The sequence below is a fragment of the Bombina bombina genome, chromosome 6 (assembly GCF_027579735.1).
Source record: "Bombina bombina isolate aBomBom1 chromosome 6, aBomBom1.pri, whole genome shotgun sequence".
Taxonomy (NCBI): Eukaryota; Metazoa; Chordata; class Amphibia; order Anura; family Bombinatoridae; genus Bombina; species Bombina bombina.
In genome coordinates this window covers 566,508,627-566,527,535 of record NC_069504.1, presented here as the reverse complement: position 1 = coordinate 566,527,535, position 18,909 = coordinate 566,508,627, and the positions used below count along the sequence as shown (strand labels likewise).

General features: G+C 40.5%; 1 protein-coding gene across 2 annotated transcripts in view; it reads left to right on the top strand.

Moving 5' to 3' along the window:
* ADAM10 (ADAM metallopeptidase domain 10) overlaps positions 1 to 18,909 on the top strand; it is an 853,517-nt gene that overhangs the window by 295,701 nt on the left and 538,907 nt on the right. For both annotated transcript variants that reach the window (XM_053717527.1, XM_053717526.1), the window contains exon 3: positions 9,902 to 10,020. In XM_053717527.1, coding sequence (XP_053573502.1) covers positions 9,902 to 10,020 — 119 coding nt within the window. The remainder of the gene's footprint in view (positions 1 to 9,901; positions 10,021 to 18,909) is intronic.

Below are 18,909 nucleotides of genomic sequence, written 5' to 3'. Positions count from 1 at the left end.
CCCTGTCCTTTTAAGGCAGGTCTAAATTTTAATTAAACTACAGTCACCACTGCACCCTATGGTTTCTCCTTTCTCTGTTTGTTTTCGGTCGAATGACTGGATATGGCAGTGAGGGGAGGAGCTATATAGCAGCTCTGCTGTGGGTGATCCTCTTGCAACTTCCTGTTGGGAAGGAGAATATCCCACAAGTAATGGATGATCCGTGGACTGGATACACTACAAGATAAATAAATTTATCAGGTAAGCATAAATTATGCTTTTTGTCTTTTTATGATTCAGATAGAGCATGTAATTTTAAGCAACTTTCTAATTTACTCCTATTATCAATTTTTCTTCGTTCTCTTGCTATCTTTATTTGATAAAAAAGGCATCTAAGCTAATGAGCCAGACAATTTTTGGTTCAGTACACTGGACATCACTTGTTTATTGGTGGGTGAATGAATCCACCAATCAGCAAGAACAACCCATGTTGTTCACCAAAAATGGGCCGGCATCTAAATTTACATTCTTGCTTTCAAATAAAGATTCCAAGAGAATGAAGAAAATTTGAAAGTTGCTTAAAATTGCATGCTCGTGTCTGCTCTTTGGCGTTAGTCTGAGCATAGCTCATAAGACTCTGTAGATGATGAGTTTCAAAATTGTTTGAAACTTCTAAAGTCGACTAATGCTCTTATTTGTGGTCCCATTGTTGACATTAAATGTTTTGCTAAGTATATGACTTAAGCAGTACTGACCAGAAGGGCTTTGTGAATTTAGTCCTTGTCAGCAAACAGGGTGTCCAAAGATACTTTCATATCTCCTTTTCAAGGAAGAATTTATTTGCACCTGGTCGTGCCATTATCGTATCCACTGTGTCTGGAGAAAAGGGAGTTTTTCTCCCTCAGGATAAGAAGTCTAACGGAAACATAGAACAAATAGTTTTTGTTCCTTTTGTCAAATTAGGAACTAAAAATCTTCCTCCTCTTTATGATGACCTGAATCTTCCAGATCTTCCAGGAAGTTTTATCCAGTTAGAACAAGGCCAAACATTCTATGAGCCTTCTTTCTCTTCCAAATCAGCATGAAGGTATGGGCCAAATCCAGATTTCTCTTGTAAGGTGTATCCAGTCCACGGATCATCCATTACTTGTGGGATATTCTCATTCCCAACAGGAAGTCGCAAGAGGACACCCACAGCAGAGCTGTCTATATAGCTCCTCCCCTAACTGCCATATCCAGTCATTCTCTTGCAACTTTCAACAAACATGGAGGTAGTAAGAGAGAAGTGGTGAAATGTAGCTGTTATTTTACTTCAATCAAAAGTTTATTATTTTTAAATGGTACCGGAGTTGTACTATTTTGTTCCAGGCAGAAAAATAGAAGAATCTGCCTGTTATTTCTATGATCTTAGCAGGTTGTAACTAAGATCCATTGCTGTTCTCACACATGACTGAAGAGAGAGATAACTTCAGCGGGGGAATGGCGTGCAGGTTATCCTGCTATGAGATATGTGCAGTTAAGATTTTTCTAGAAGATGTGAATGCTAGAAAATGCTGCTGATGCCAAATTTATGTAAGGTAAGCCTGAATACACTGATTTAATAGCGACTGGTATCATGCTTATTTTCTGAGGTAATACTCTTTTATATTTGCAATATAAAACATTTGCTGGCATGTTTAAACGTTTTTATATATACTTTGGTGATAAAATTTTATTGGGGCCTAGTTTTTTTCCACATGGCTGGCTTAAATTTGCCTAGAAACAGTTTCCTGAGGCTTTCCACTGTGTTACAATGAGTGGGAGGGGCCTAATTTAGCGCTTTTTTGCGCAGTAACTTTTACAGACTGAGACATCCAGCTTCCTCCAAGGGTCTTCTGAATGCTATAGGACATCTCTAAAGGGCTCTTGGGCTTTCCAAAATCGTTTTGTTAGGAAGGTAGGCCCACAGCAAGGCTGTGGCAGTTTGGTGTGACTGTTAAAAAAAACGTCTAGATCGTTTTTTTGATCCGGTTTTTGAACTAAGGGGTTAATCATCCATTTGCAAGTGGATGCAATGCTTTGTTAGCCTATTGTACACACTGTAAAAATTTTGTTTGATTTACTGCCTTTTTTCACTGTTTTTCAAATTCTGACAATTTGTTTCTCTTAAAGGCACAGTACCGTTTATTATATTTGCTTGTTAACTTGATTTAAAGTGTTTTCCAAGCTTGCTAGTCTCATTGCTAGTCTGTATAAACATGTCTGACATAGAGGAAACTCCTTGTTCATTATGTTTAAAAGCCATTGTGGAGCCCCCTCTTAGAATGTGTACCAAATGTACTGATTTCACTTTAAGCAATAAAGATCATATTCTGTCTTTAAAAAATGTATCACCAGAGGATTCTGACGAGGGGGAAGTTATGCCGACTAACTCTCCCCACGTGTCAGATCCTTTGACTCCCGCTCAAGGGACTCACGCTCAAATGGCGCCAAGTACATCTAGGGCGCCCATAGTGTTTACTTTACAAGACATGGCGGCAGTCATGGATAATACACTGTCAGCGGTATTAGCCAGACTACCTGAATTTAGAGGAAAGCGAGATAGCTCTGGAGTTAGACGAAATACAGAGCATACTGACGCTTTAAGAACTATGTCTGATAATGCCTCACAATATGCAGAAGCTGAAGAAGGAGAGCTTCTTTCTGTGGGTGATATTTCGGACTCAGGGAAGATGATGCAACCTGATTCTGATATTTCTACATTTAAATTTAAGCTTGAACACCTCCGCGTGTTTTACTCAGGGAGGTTTTAGCTGCTCTGAATGACTGTGATACAATTGCAGTGCCAGAGAAATTGTATAGACTGGATAAATACTATGCAGTGCCGGGGTGTACTGATGTTTTTCCAATACCTAAAAGGTTTACAGAAATTATTACTAAGGAATGGGATAGACCAGGTGTGCCGTTCTCTCACCCTCCTATTTTTAGAAAAATGTTTCCATTAGACGCCACCACACGGGACTTATGGCAGACAGTTCCTAAGGTGGAGGGAGCAGTTTCTACTCTAGCAAAGCGTACTACTATCCCTGTCGAGGACAGTTGTGCTTTCTTAGATCCAATGGATAAAAAGTTAGAGGGTTACCTTAAGAAAATGTTTTTTCAACAAGGTTTTATCCTACAGCCCCTTGCATGCATTGCTCCTGTCACTGCTTCTGCGGCATTCTGGTTTGAGTCTCTGGAAGAGGCTCTACAGGTAGCGACTCCATTGGATGACATACTTGACAAGCTTAGAGCACTTAAGCTAGCAAATTCTTTTGTTTCTGATGCCATTGTTCATTTGACTAAACTAACGGCTAAGAATTCTTGGTTTGCTATCCAGGCGCGCAGAGCGCTATGGCTTAAATCATGGTCAGCTGACGTTACTTCAAAGTCTAAGCTGCTTAACATTCCCTTCAAGGGGCAGACCCTATTTGGGCCTGGTTTGAAGGAGATTATTGCTGATATCACTGGAGGAAAAGGTCATGCCCTTCCTCAGGATAGGTCCAAATCAAGGGCCAAACAGTCTAATTTTCGTGCCTTTCGAAACCTCAAGGCAAGTGCGGCATCAACTTCCTCTAATGCAAAACAAGAGGGAACTTTTACTCAGTCCAAGACGGTCTGGAGACCTAACCAGACCTGGAACAAGGGTAAGCAGGCCAAAAAGCCTGCTGCTGCCTCTAAGACAGCGTGAAGGAACGGCCCCCTATCCGATAACGGATCTAGTAGGGGGCAGACTTTCGCTCTTCGCCCAGGCGTGGGCAAGAGATGTTCAGGATCCCTGGGCGTTGGAAATTATATTCCAGGGATATCTTCTGGACTTCAAGGCTTCCCCCCCAAAAGGGAGATTTCACCTTTCACAATTATCTGCAAACCAGATAAAGAGAGAGCCATTCTTACACTGTGTACAAGACCTCCTAGTTATGGGAGTGATCCATCCAGTTCCAAAGGAGGAACAGGGACAGGGATTTTACTCAAATCTGTTTGTAGTTCCCAAAAAAGAGGGAACCTTCAGACCAATTTTGGATCTAAAGATCTTAAACAAATTCCTCAGAGTTCCATCATTCAAGATGGAGACTATTCGTACCATCCTACCTATGATCCAGGAGGGTCAATACATGACTACAGTGGATTTAAAGGATGCTTATCTTCACATTCCGATACACAAAGATCATCATCGGTTTCTCAGGTTTGCCTTCCTAGACAGGCATTACCAGTTTGTAGCCCTTCCCTTTGGGCTAGCTACAGCCCCAAGAATTTGTACGAAGGTTCTGGGGTCGCTTCTGGCGGTCCTAAGGCCGCGGGGCATAGCAGTGGCCCCTTATTTAGACGACATCCGGATTCAGGCGTCAAACTTCCAAATATCCAAGTCTCATACGGACATAGTGTTGGCATTTCTGAGGTTGCATGGGTGGAAGGTGAACGAGGAAAAGAGTTCTCTATCCCCCCTTACAAGCGTTTCCTTCCTAGGGACTCTGATAGATTCTGTAGAAATGAAAATTTACCTGACGGAGTCCAGGTTATCAAAACTTCTAAATTCCTGCCGTGTTCTTTATTCCATTCCTCGCCCTTCTGTGGCTCAGTGCATGGAAGTAATCGGCTTAATGGTAGCGGCAATGGACATAGTGCCGTTTGCACGCCTACATCTCAGACCGCTGCAACTCTGCATGCTCAGTCAGTGGAATGGGGATTACACAGATTTGTCCCCTCTACTAAATCTGCATCAAGAGACCAGGGATTCTCGGGTCCATCTTTCCAAAGGTATGACCTTTCGCAGGCCAGATTGGACAATTGGGACGACAGATGCCAGCCTTCTAGGTTGGGGTGCAGTCTGGAACTCCCTGAAGGCTCAGGGATTGTGGACTCAGGAGGAGTCACTCCTTCCAATAAACATTCTGGAACTAAGAGCGATATTCAATGCTCTTCAGGCTTGGCCTCATTTAGCGACAATGAGGTTCATCAGATTTCAGTCGGACAACATCACGACTGTGGCTTACATCAACCATCAAGGGGGAACTAGGAGTTCCCTAGCGATGTTAGAAGTCTCAAAGATAATTCGCTGGGCAGAGATTCACTCTTGCCACCTATCGGCTATCCATATCCCAGGTGTAGAGAACTGGGAGGCGGATTTTCTAAGTCGACAGACTTTTCATCCGGAGGTGTTTGCACAATTGGTTAATCGTTGGGGCAAACCAGAACTGGATCTCATGGCGTCTCGCCAGAACGCCGAGCTTCCTTGTTACGGATCCAGGTCCAGGGACCCCAAGGCAACGCTGATAGATGCTCTAGCAGCGCCTTGGTCCTTCAACCTGGCTTATGTGTTTCCACCGTTTCCTCTGCTCCCTCGTCTGATTGCCAAAATCAAGCAGGAGAGAGCATCGGTGATCTTGATAGCGCCTGCGTGGCCACGCAGGACTTGGTATGCAGATCTGGTGGACATGTCATCCTTTCCACCATGGACTCTGCCGCTGAGACAGGACCTTCTACTTCAAGGTCCTTTCAACCATCCAAATCTAATTTCTCTGAGGCTGACTGCCTGGAGATTGAACGCTTGATTTTATCAAAGCGTGGTTTCTCAGAGTCAGTCATTGATACCTTAATTCAGGCTTGAAAGCCTGTCATCAGGAAAATCTATCATAAGATATGGCGGAAATATCTTTATTGGTGTGAATCCAAGTGCTACTCATGGAGTAAAGTCAGGATTCCCAGGATATTATCTTTTCTCCAAGAAGGATTGGAGAATGGATTGTCAGCTAGTTCCTTAAAGGGACAGATTTCTGCGCTATCTATTCTTTTGCACAAGCGTTTGGCGGATGTCCCAGACGTTCAGGCATTTTGTCAGGCTTTAGTTAGAATCAAGCCTGTGTTTAAACCTGTTGCTCCACCGTGGAGTTTAAATTTGGTTCGTAAAGTTCTTCAGGGGGTTCCGTTTGAACCTCTTCATTCGATAGATATCAAACTTTTATCTTGGAAAGTTCTTTTTTTGGTAGCTATTTCCTCGGCTCGTAGAGTTCCGAGTTATCTGCCTTACAATGTGATCCTCCTTATCTGATCTTCCATGCAGATAAGGTAGTTCTGCGTACCAAACCTGGGTTTTTACCTAAGGTGGTATCTAATAAGAATATCAATCAAGAGATTGTTGCTCCGTCTTTGTGTCCTAATCCTCCTTCAAAGAAGGAACGTCAATTACACAATCTGGACGTGGTTCGTGCTTTAAAGTTTTACTTACAAGCTACTAAAGATTTTCGTCAAACATCTGCTTTGTTTGTTGTCTACTCTGGACAGAGGAGAGGTCAAAAGGCTTCGGCAACCTCCCTTTCTTTTTGGCTAAAAAGCATAATCCGCTTAGCTTATGAGACTGCTGGCCAGCAGCCTCCAGAAAGGATTACAGCTCATTCTACTAGAGCTGTGGCTTCCACATGGGCCTTTAAAAATGAGGCTTCTGTTGAACAGATTTGCAAGGCGGCGACTTGGTCTTCGCTTCATACTTTTTCAAAATTCTACAAATTTTATACTTTTGCTTCTTCGGAGGCTATTTTTGGGAGAAAGGTTTTACAGGCAGTGGTACCTGCCTTGTCCCTCCCTTCATCCGTGTACTTTAGCATTGGTATCCAACAAGTAATGGATGATCTGTGGACTGGATACACCTTACAAGAGAAAACATAATTTATGCTTACCTGATAAATTTATTTCTCTTGTGGTGTATCCAGTCCACGGCCCGCCCTGTCATTTTAAGGCAGGTATTTTTTAATTTTAAACTACAGTCACCACTGCACCCTATGGCTTCTCCTTTCTCTGTTTTTCGGTCGAATGACTGGATATGGCAGTTAGGGGAGGAGCTATATAGACAGCTCTGCTGTGGGTGTCCTCTTGCAGCTTCCTGTTGGGAATGAGAATATCCCACAAGTAATGGATGATCCGTGGACTGGATATACCACAAGAGAAATTTATCAGGTAAGCATAAATTATGTTTTTCTGGTAGGGGGCACTTTACTTCTTTTTTTTTTTTTTTTTATAGAAGGGCCTATCACGGTCTGCCCAAGCTCTCTAGGGTTTAAACATAGTTTGCCTGGATTAATGAATAGGTTTCAAATCAAGGCCTTTTCAAAGAAGGTGTCTTCTGTCTTACGTTACAAAAGACTTTCTGAATTTTATTAGCTGTAGTTTTGGTGCAAGGCCATGGATTTTATTCCATCCTTTTCTATTACTCCCTAGAAAGAGGGACTTTTTAGACCATTTCTGGACTGAATTACTTTAAACTAATTTATCTTAGTTTCTATTTTAAAAATAGTAACAATTTGAAAATTTTTATACCCCTCTATTCAACAGGGTCAATTTATGTCAACGTTTAATTTGAAGGATGCCTTTCTTCCTATTCCTAGACCAACTCCAGCTTCTAAAGTTTTCCATTCATGATAAACTTTTTCAGTTTGTGGCCCTTCCATTTGGTCTGTCTACAGTATTCAGAATTTTTACAAAGGTTCTAGGAGCTCTCTTGTCTGTAATATGTACTTATGTAGTTCAGTGACTCTCTACATGGACAACATATTGGCTCAGGCTCCATTTTTTTCTTCAGCTGTATTTCATACCAACATTCTACTGTTTTCTTCGCATACGTGGTTGGAGAATAAATAAAAGTTCTTTCTCATTTATTATGTCTCTTTTCTAGGTGTCATGATAGACTCAGTGACTATGCAGCTTTCTCCAACGGATCAGGGGTCAAAGTTACATGCTCACAGCGACACCCATCTGTAGCTCATCGTATGGAAGTGTCAGGTCTGATTGCAGCATCAGATATTTTTTCCTTTTGCACGGTTCCATATGAGACCTCTTCAAATTTGTTTGCTTCGACAATGGTGCTAACTTTTCATTCCGCTATTTCACAGAAACCTATGGGGTTCTTCAGTGTCCGGGTGTATAGTTTTCCAAACTATTCTGGGGGCATCCTTTATTCGCCCAACTTGGAATATGTCTGTAGACACCATTCACTGGGATTGGGGATCAGGCTGAGGGACTAGGAGAGCACAGGGCGTTTGGTTTCCTCAGAAGGCAAGGTTACCAATAGTTTTCTTGGACTCAGTGCAATCCTTCAGTCTCTTCAGAGCTGTCCTCTTTTGAAAGGAAATGTTACAGATGTAGCTTATAATAATCATCAAGGGTGAACTTGCAGTTCCTTGAAACAATTTAGGAAGTCTCAAGGTTTTTGGTTTGGACATGGCAAACAAATTTCCTTAGTTGGTGTATACCCTTTTAAAAGGTATATTTTCTATGTATTTATTTTTTAATAAGAGTTTTTTTTGATGCTGTATTGAAAACCTTATTTCAGACCATAAAGTAAAATTTTGCTTTGTTCAGGGTTAGTCAGGATATATTCAGTGATTAAACAAAGTTCTCCTCTTTGGAACATTGATTTGTTTTATTTCAAACCTTTCAGGTTTATCTTTTTGAACCTGTATTCTTTAAACATTTAGCTTCTGTCCTTGGAAGTTATTGTTGTTGTTTTTAGCAATATTTTTTTATTTTATTTATTTTTTACCTAAAATGATTTTGGGATATCATCAATCAGGAGGTTATAGCCTATCTCCTTGTCCTAATCCAAATAATAATTTGATGGTCTCTTACTTAATTAGAATATTGTAAGAGCAATTAGAATTCTACTTTCAAATTACAAAGATTTGTAGACAATCCTTTAATTTGTTTGTCCCTTAGTCTATGTAAAAGTCAGAGGGTCCTAGTAGTATTTTCTGCTTTTTGCTAAATCTCCTAATTACCAACGTTTACATGAAGGCAAGAAAGTCTTTTTCCAAAAACACAGTATTTCCCTTTTTTCTAGATAATTTTCTACTTGGATTTTCAAGAATTAAGATTATATTGAATACATTTGCAAGGCAGCAACATATTCTCTAAATTCTACCTCTTTGATATGTTTTGTAGTAAAATTGTCCAGGCAGCAGTGTCTGGTAATTAGGTGCCTGTCTTGAAAAAAATGTTATTCCTCCCAATTATTTGTGTACTCCACAGCTTGGGTATTAGTTCCCTGGAGTAATCACTTGTGTACTCTGACCACATTATGAAAGAAAACCAAAATTCGTTTACCTTGCTAAATTTCTTTCTTTCATGGTGCATTTATTATGTAATAATTTTTTTCTGGTGACCGTTCCAGTTTGCACCTCATTTTCCCTACTTTGTCCTTTCCTGCTTTTCTCCTCCTCCTTTCTTGGCTATTCTCAGACCAGAATACTTTTAGAAAAACTGCATTAACATTTTGAAAATAAAAAATGAATCCTTCTGTCAGGTGTAGATGTAAACAGTTATACTATTCAATTAGAATGGTGTGCAGACCAGTACACAGAAATATCATTTTCACAGCTCGTTTTACTTGTATTTCAGTGAATATTTAATACAGTTTCTTCCAAATTTTTGTTTAATAGGCAGTTTCATACTGAGAATGTTACCTCCTTTTTTTTTTTTTATGTATATTTTTTTACCAGCACAGACTTACCATAGATTAGCAATACAGGTTTTAGCACCTGCATTTTATTTTCTCATTTAGACACTAAAGTTTGCGTTTATCAAGTTTTTGGTGCTTGCATTTATTTCTATAGTAATTACCTTTTGCACAGACCAAAACTTAAAAAATAAATAAGTATACAAACCACCTAATATTCATTGACAATGTTTATTTTTTTAACTTGCATGTCCATGTTGCATATAGAAAGAAAATGTAGGGGTAAATATTTTTTAAAAGGTTTCATTAGAGGGGAGAATTTTTTTTCTTTATATGTCAGAATTATGCTACTGCTGTCTTGTAACCCAGTGTTTTTTTTTCAGATAGCTAGTCAGATGTTTGTAAGTATTTTAATTATGTTTCAGTAACTGACAGTTGTTTTTTTTTACCTATTTACAGACAGTTTAACCTCCGCATGAAGAGGGACACGTCTCTGTTTGCTGAGGATTTGAAAGTGGAGATTGGCGGTGAAACCATAAATTATGATACCTCTCACATATACACTGGGCAGTTATTTGGTAAGTAGTGGTGAAGATTGTATTGCCTGAAGCTATTCACTGTCAGATCTTTTGTCATGGGAATAATTATCTTATTTGCTTTTATTTCTGAAGTATCTACATATTATGCAACACTGAAGATGCACGTTATGTGCATTATACATATTAAGTACACACTATTGGTAAAAGATTCCCAGTGAATATTGTTTCATTTAACATTCTATCCACATAGTATGGAATTTATTTTTTTTTGCACAAACTTTTATTTCCTGTTTTATAGATAAGGGGAAAACCTAGGTTCCAACCCATTTATTTATAGAAACTAAAGTACTTTAATAAAAACTAAACCTTACACAAATATTGTCAATATTTAAACAACTTGTATAAAAGATACTTCTACATATTTAAGGCTAGTCTTTGCTTTAAATAATCAATATAGTTATTTACTGTTCTATATATATTTAACACATGAATGCATGCACCTACCCCTGGCCAAACTTTCTCAGTGTAGCAAAATTAAAAAAACAAAAACAAAAATCCCCTCATAAAATAATTGTACTAAAAATTATACTCTTGTACTTTAGCCCTTGCAAACGCATAGTTTGTTCCCTGAAATTGATTGCTATGAACTGACTTGGCAGCACAGACATTAGTTTAGTAATAAAATGCTGTAACCAATTAGAATATTTTATTATTGCAGAAAGATGTACCTTTTTAACATGAATGGGTAGAGCAGAGTGACTTTAAATAACAGCAGTATATTTTGAAATAGACATATTGTGAATCTGAGAAAATACTCAACTTTAATTATCCTTGAATACATGCTCCTCTAGGTTTTAAATAATAAATGACACTACCTTCATCATCAAATATACAAATACAGAGAAGCACAAGGACAGTATAAACATCATTTCAGGGACTTGCAGATGCTGAATACCAGCCACAGAGGACATTTTATTGTATCACTGCCTAAAATGGAATGATGCACTTCACTGACAGCATGCCCTAATGGCAAATAATGGACAGATAAGTTAATCAGTGTCTCAGCATAGCTTTACATAAAGTGGCACTTCTCTCCATTTTGATATACAGTATATATAGCTGCTAGGTAAAATTGAAATAGGTTCTTACACATATAACATTAGTTACTTGAATTAATTTACAATTTAAGGGGTTTAAACAGTGGTTTATTAAAATATTTTCCATTAAATAATTCTTCTTTGCATGAATGTATTTCTCTTGTACGATGTATCGAGTCCACGGATTCATCCATACTTGTGGGATATTCTCTTTCCTAACAGGAAGTGGCAAAGAGAGCACCCAAAGCAGAACTGTCTATATAGCTCCTCCCTTAGCTCCACCCCCTAGTCATTCTCTTTGCCTGCTTAACTGCTAGGAAGGGTAAAGTGAGTGTGGTGACAAAAATGTTAGTTTTTATTTTCTCAAGCAACAGTTTATTTTAAATGGTACCGGTGTGTACTGTTTACTCTCTGGCAGTAAAGGGATGAAGATTTCTGCAAGGAGGATGATGATCTTAGCACTTTGTGGGAACCGCAGTGGATCTTAGTTACAGAGGCTGAGGAGTACAGGAAAACTTCAGTTGGGGGAACGGTTTGCATGCTAAGCTGCATTGAGGTATGTTCAGTCAATTTTTTTTCTAGACAGACTGTGATAATTCTAGAAAAGGCTGACAATATTCCCATGAGGGAAGGGTAAGCTGTATTCATACACTTAATAGAATGAATCCCAGCTTACATTAAGGGCTCATTTGTTACTGGTGGCACTTATGGAAAAACGTTTTTTTCTGTTGAATACTTAACTTTTTTTGAGGGACTTTAAGGGGTCTTGTGGCTTGTTTAAGGGTTATTAACCCACATGGCTAGTTTAGAAACACTCTGGTGTGTTTCTTTTAGGCCCCACTGACGTCGAGTGAGGTGGGAGGGGCCTATTTTCACGCCTCAGTTGCGCAGTTTCTTTTACTCTGAAGACATCCAGCAGCTTCTCCAGAGGGTCCTGATGTGTTTTAGGGCCTAATTGAAGTTTTTTTCTCCACAAATATATCCTAAAGGGCAGGTAGGCGCCACAGCAGAGCTGTGGCAAGGTGCTGAACGTTTTTATACCGGTTTTTGACGTTTTGTCAATCCGGTTTTTACATTAAGGGGCTAATTGTTTATTTGGCTGGCTGTGCAAACTTACTAAGGCTTTATGATTCTACTGTGAAAATTTAGTAAATATTACTGCTTTTTTACACTGTTTTGCAGAGTTTGTGCATCTTTTTTTCTCTTAAAGGCACAGTACTGGTTTTTTTATAAGTATTATTTACTTTGAATAAAGGGTTTTCCAAGCTTGCTTGTTTCATTACTAGCCTGTTTAACATGTCTGACACCAAGGAAAATCCTTGTTCAATGTGTTTGGCGGTTCTAAGACCGCGGGGCATAGCAGTGGCGCCTTATCTAGACGACCTCTTAATTCAGGCGTCTTTCCAGCTAACCAAGTCTCACACGGACATCGTGTTGTCTTTTCTAAGATCTCACGGGTGGAAGGTGAACATACAAAAGATTTCTCTCTTCCCTCTCACAAGAGTTTCCTTCCTAGGGACTCTGATAGACTCGGTAGAAATTAAAATATTTCTGACGGAGGTCAGAAGATCAAAACTCTTAACCACTTGCCGAGCCCTTCATTCCATTCCTCTGCCATCAGTGGCTCAGTGTATGGAGGTAATCGGACTCATGGTAGCGGCAATGGACATAGTTCCTTTTGCCCGCCTACACCTCAGACCACTGCAACTATGCATGCTCAAACAGTGGAATGGGGATTATGCAGATTTATCTCCTCAAATACATCTGGATCAGGAGACCAGAGATTCTCTTCTCTGTTGGTTGTCTCAGGACCACCTGGCTCAGGGAATGTGTTTCCGCAGGCCAGAGTGGATCATTGCAACGACAGATGCCAGCCTGCTAGGCTGGGGTGCAGTCTGGAACTCCCTGAAAGCCACAGGGCTTATGGTCTCGGGAGGAAACTCTCCTCCCGATAAACATTCTAGAACTGAGATCGATATTCAATGCGCTTCAGGCGTAGCCTCAGCTTGCTGCGGCCAAATTCATCAGATTTCAGTCGGACAACATCACGACTGTGTAGCTTTTATCAATCACCAAGGAGGAACACGGAGTCCTCTAGCGATGATGGAAGTAAACAAAATAATCCGATGGGCCGAGACTCACTCTTGCCATCTTTCAGCAATCCATATCCCAGTGGTAGAGAACTTGGAGGCGGATTTCCTAAGTTGTCAGACTTTTCATCCGGGGGAGTGGGAGCTCCATCCGGAAGTATTTGCCCAATTGACTCAGCTATGGGGCACACCAGAATTGGATCTGATGGCGTCCCGTCAGAACGCCAAGCTTCCTTGTTACGGGTCCAGGTCCAGGGATCCCCAGGCGGTACTGATAGATGCTCTAGCAGTGCCTTGGTCCTTCAATCTAGCCTATGTATTTCCACCATTTCCTCTCCTCCCACGTCTGGTTGCCAGAATCAAGCAGGAGAGAGCTTCAGTGATTCTGATAGCACCTGCGTGGCCACGCAGGACTTGGTATGCAGACCTAGTGGACATGTCATCTGTTCCACCGTGGACTCTGCCATTGAGGCAGGACCTTCTAATCCAAGGTCCATTCAAGCATCCAAATCTAATTTCTCTGCGTCTGACTGCTTGGAGATTGGACGCTTGATTTTTTCAAAGCGTGGTTTCTGTGAGTCGGTCATTGATACCATGATTCAAGCTAGAAAGCCTGTCACCAGGAAAATCTATCATAAGATTTGGCGCAAATATCTTGATTGGTGTGAATCCAAGGGTTACTCATGGAGTAAGATTAGGATTCCTAGAATATTTTCTTTTCTCCAAGAAGGATTGGAGAAGGGATTATCAGCTAGCTCCTTAAAAGGACAGATTTCTGCTTTGTCTATTTTTACACGAGCGTCTGGCAGATGTCCCAGACGTTCAAGCGTTTAGTCAGGCTTTAGTCAGAATCAAGCCTGTATTCAAACCTGTTGCTCCGCCATGGAGCCTAAACTTAGTTCTTAAAGTTCTTCAAGGGGTTCCGTTTGAACCTATGCATTCCATAGGTATTAAGCTTCTATCTTGGAAAGTTTTGTTTTTAGTAGCTATCTCTTCGGCTCGAAGAGTTTCAGAGTTGTCTGCTTTACAGTGTGACTCACCTTATCTTGTTTTCCATGCAGATAAGGTGGTTTTGCATACCAAACCTGGATTCCTTCCTAAGGTTGTTTCTAATAGGACTATCAATCAGGAAATTGTTGTTCCTTCGCTGTGTCCTAATCCTTCTTCAAAGAAGGGAACGTCTGTTGCACAATCTTGATGTTGTTCGTGCTTTAAAGTTCTACTTACAAGCAACCAAAGATTTCTGTCAAACATCTTCATTGTTTGTTGTTTATTCTGGTAAGCGGAGAGGCCAAAAAGCTACGGCTACCTCTTTCTTTTTGGCTGAAAAGCATCATCTGTTTGGCTTATGAGACTGCTTGCCAGCAGCCTCCTGAAAGGATTACTGCTCATTCTACTAGAGCAGTGGCTTCCACATGGGCTTTTAAAAATGAGGCTTTTGTTGAACAGATTTGTAAGGCGGCGACTTGGTCTTCGCTTCATACTTTTTCCAAATTTTCCAAATTTCATACTTTTGCTTCTTTGGAGGCTATTTTTGGGAGAAAGGATCTACAAGCAGTGGTGCCTTCCGTTTAAGGTACCTGTCTTGTCCCTCCCTTCATCCGTGTCCTAAAGCTTTGGTATTGGTATCCCACAAGTATGGATGAATCCGTGGACTTGATACATCTTACAAGAGAAAACAGAATTTATGCTTACCTGATAAATTTCTTTCTCTTGTGATGTATCGAGTCCACGGCCCGCCCTGTCTGTTTAAGACAGGTAGTATATTTGTATTTAAAAAACTTCATTCACCTCTGCACCCTATAGTTTCTCCTTTTTCTTCCTAGCCTTCGGTTGAATGACTGGGGGGGTGGAGCTAATGGAGGAGCTTTATAGACAGCTCTGCTGTGGGTGCTCTCTTTGCCACTTCTTGTTAGGAAGGAGAATATCCCACAAGTATGGATGAATCCGTGGACTCGATACATCACAAGAGAGAGAAATTTATCAGGTAAGCATAAATTCTGTTTTTTCTTTCAAACAATGGTAAGAGTCCACAAATCATCATAAGTGGGATATACTTCCCGTTTGCCAGCAGGAGGCAAAACACTCATAAATTTCAGAGCTTTACAGTGCAGGAATCAGTGCTCTAGTTTGGACACATATGCTGGGATGATCCGTGCGCCTTAGTTGTGGTTGTATCCATGAGGTTTCTGTTATGATTTTTATCATTTTGTACTAATAAAGAAGATGATTTTTCAGTCTGCCTGTTTGGGACTATTTTGTTTTCCACAGAACTTGGTTTGAGTGCAGTAGTATTTTCTACCTGCAGTTTGTTTAATGTCAGTACAGGGGACAGTGCTTCCGACACCGCTTCAGGGATTTGGCTACAGCATGTGTGATACTGGATACACGGTTCTTGCACTCGCAATGGTAGCATGCACTGGTATTGTGTTTTGCACACAAGCAAGAAAGCTTGTTACAAGACTTATTTATATTAAGATCTGGAAGACTTATTTGGCTTTGTGCATCTCTGTATTTTATTTGGGAGTTCTTTCACATTCATAGGGTTCTGTATTTTCTCCAGGACGGTTTGGAGAAGAGCTTATAAGACAAATTCCTGGTATTCTAACTTGTGTCCAGACTCTCATCATAATCAAATTTGTCATTTAACCTGCAACTCTGTCTTAAAGTCTAAATGTGTGTCTTGAGGGTGGTTCAGGCTCCTGCTTTTGTACTTATGCATGATTTGGATCTTCAGCTCTTGACCTAGAAGGTTCTCTTTCTGCTTGTCATTTCTTCAGCTTGCGGTGTCTCAGCTTTCTGCTCTTTCTTTGCTGTTTTTTCATCAAGAGAAGGTTGTTCTCAAAACAGACTATTTGTACATTCCACGGAGGTTTCTATAGGCATTATTAAGGGGATGGTGGTTCATTTTTCCTTCAACAGATGTTCATGAGATCATAACCTGTGGACTATTCATTCCCCGGACACCAGTAGGAGGCAAACCAACTACACTCCAGAGCTTTGAGCTTCCATACTATCTCCTCCCACATTATAAACCCTCAGTTTTTTTATTTTCATCCTTAGGATTGAAGTTGATGTTTAAGTGTTGTGTTCTTCATGTTTGTTAGGGGTTCCCTAACTGATCCCGTAACTGATCTGTGGCCCATTTCCCCCTCAGAATGCCTACAAAGTACAGAGAGGATTACAGGAGTTTTAGCCAGGCAGTTAGAACATCTGCCACTGTGCAGTTGTCAAAGGCCTCCTGGGTGAATTGCAGATTTATCTGTTAATCTTCTGGTGTACTTTTCGTGTGATCCAAATCACTACCAGGTGAAGTATGGATATATCTGCCAATTACACTTTTTTTTACAGAGTTTTGCTTCTTGTGAGATGGGCCTTTATACTGAACCTTATACTGGATAGTCTCCTGCAGCTATGGTAAGCACAGTAGAGAAATTGCATTGCAGCTTTCACGGCCTACCAGATTTTATGTGGGACACTACATTGTAGGTTCACACAGTCGGAAAATCATGGTTTTCATTTTTAGAATAACTTTCCAGATTTGTTTTCTTTCATACAGGTGGTGAGAGTCAACAATCCTTTACTCATGAGAAATACTTCTCTACCGCTAGGACCACACAAAGATTCCCAAACCACTTGAGCTCTATATAAACCCTCCCATCTCATATACCTACCTCAGTTTTTACTTTGCCTCCGTTGGAGGTGGTTGAAGAATTTAAAATGTGCAGTGGTCTTCGTAGAGAGGGTTCTTTTGTCTGTGAGGCCCGTTTCCCCTCTGCGTACAGAGTTTGTCAGAGAGATGTTATTTGATTCTACTGTTTTAGCTTATGGGAAATCCTTCACAGGCCCTCAGTAAATTCGGTCGCAGAGATTAATCTTCTGCCTCCCTTTACAGATCAACGATATACTCCTATCTCCATTACCTCTGCTGATTATGTTTCAGTACTGGTGTGGCTGTCTACTACTGTGATACTGGACAAGTGTTTTAATTAAGTATATTTCCTTCCATAAGGCAGGTAGAGTCCACTACTTTACTTCATTACTGTTGGTAAATACAACACCTGGCCACCAGTAGGAGGCAAAGACACCCCAGCCAAAGACTTAAATATCCCTCCCACTTCCCCTATCCCCCCAGTCATTCTTTGCCTTTCATTACTAGAGGAGGATGGCAGAGAAGTGTTAGAAGACTTGAATAGTCCTTAACGGGTATGTTCCCTTTAAGAGAGGACTGGAGTTTTAAAGGGACACTGAACCCAAAATGTTTCTTTCGCGATTCAGATAGCGCATGCAATTTCTCCAACATAGGTGTGTCCGGTCCACGGCGTCATCCTTACTTGTGGGATATTCTCTTCCCCAACAGGAAATGGCAAAGAGCCCAGCAAAGCTGGTCACATGATCCCTCCTAGGCTCCGCCTACCCCAGTCATTCTCTTTGCCGTTGTACAGGCAACATCTCCACGGAGATGGCTTAGAGTTTTTTAGTGTTTAACTGTAGTTTTTATTATTCAATCAAGAGTTTGTTATTTTGAAATAGTGCTGGTATGTACTATTTACTCAGAAACAGAAAAGAGATGAAGATTTCTGTTTGTATGAGGAAAATGATTTTAGCAACAGTCACTAAAATCCATGGCTGTTCCACACAGGACTGTTGAGAGCAATTAACTTCAGTTGGGGGAACAGTGAGCAGTCTCTTGCTGCTTGAGGTATGACACATTCTAACAAGACGATGTAATGCTGGAAGCTGTCATTTTCCCTATGGGATCCGGTAAGCCATGTTTATTACGATCGTAAATAAGGGCTTCAAAAAGGGCTTATTAAGACTGTAGACTTTTTCTGGGCTAAATCGATTCATTATTAACACATCTTTAGCCTTGAGGAATCATTTTATCTGGGTATTTTGATATAATCATATCGGCAGGCACTGTTTTAGACACCTTATTCTTTAGGGGCTTTCCCAAAGCATAGGCAGAGCCTCATTTTCGCGCCGGTGTTGCGCACTTGTTTTTGAGAGGCATGGCATGCAGTCGCATGTGAGAGGAGCTCTGATACTTAGAAAAGACTTTCTGAAGGCGTCATTTGATATCGTATTCCCCTTGGGGCTTGGTTGGGTCTCAGCAAAGCAGATACCAGGGACTGTAAAGGGGTTATAGTTCAAAACGGCTCCGGTTCCGTTATTTTAAGGGTTAAAGCTTCCAAATTTGGTGTGCAATACTTTTAAGGCTTTAAGACACTGTGGTGAAAATTTGGTGAATTTTGAACAATTCCTTCATGTTTTTTCGCAATTGCAGTAATAAAGTGTGTTCAGTTTAAAATTTAAAGTGACAGTAACGGTTTTATTTTAAAACGTTTTTTGTACTTTGTTATCAAGTTTATGCCTGTTTAACATGTCTGAACTTCCAGATAGACTGTGTTCTGAATGTGGGGAAGCCAGAATTCCTATTCATTTAAATAAATGTGATTTATGTGACAATGACAATGATGCCCAAGATGATTCCTCAAGTGAGGGGAGTAAGCATGGTACTGCATCATTCCCTCCTTCGTCTACACGAGTCTTGCCCACTCAGGAGGCCCCTAGTACATCTAGCGCGCCAATACTCCTTACTATGCAACAATTAACGGCTGTAATGGATAATTCTGTCAAAAACATTTTAGCCAAAATGAACACTTATCAGCGTAAGCGCGACTGCTCTGTTTTAGATACTGAAGAGCATGACGACGCTGATAATAATATTTCTGAAGGGC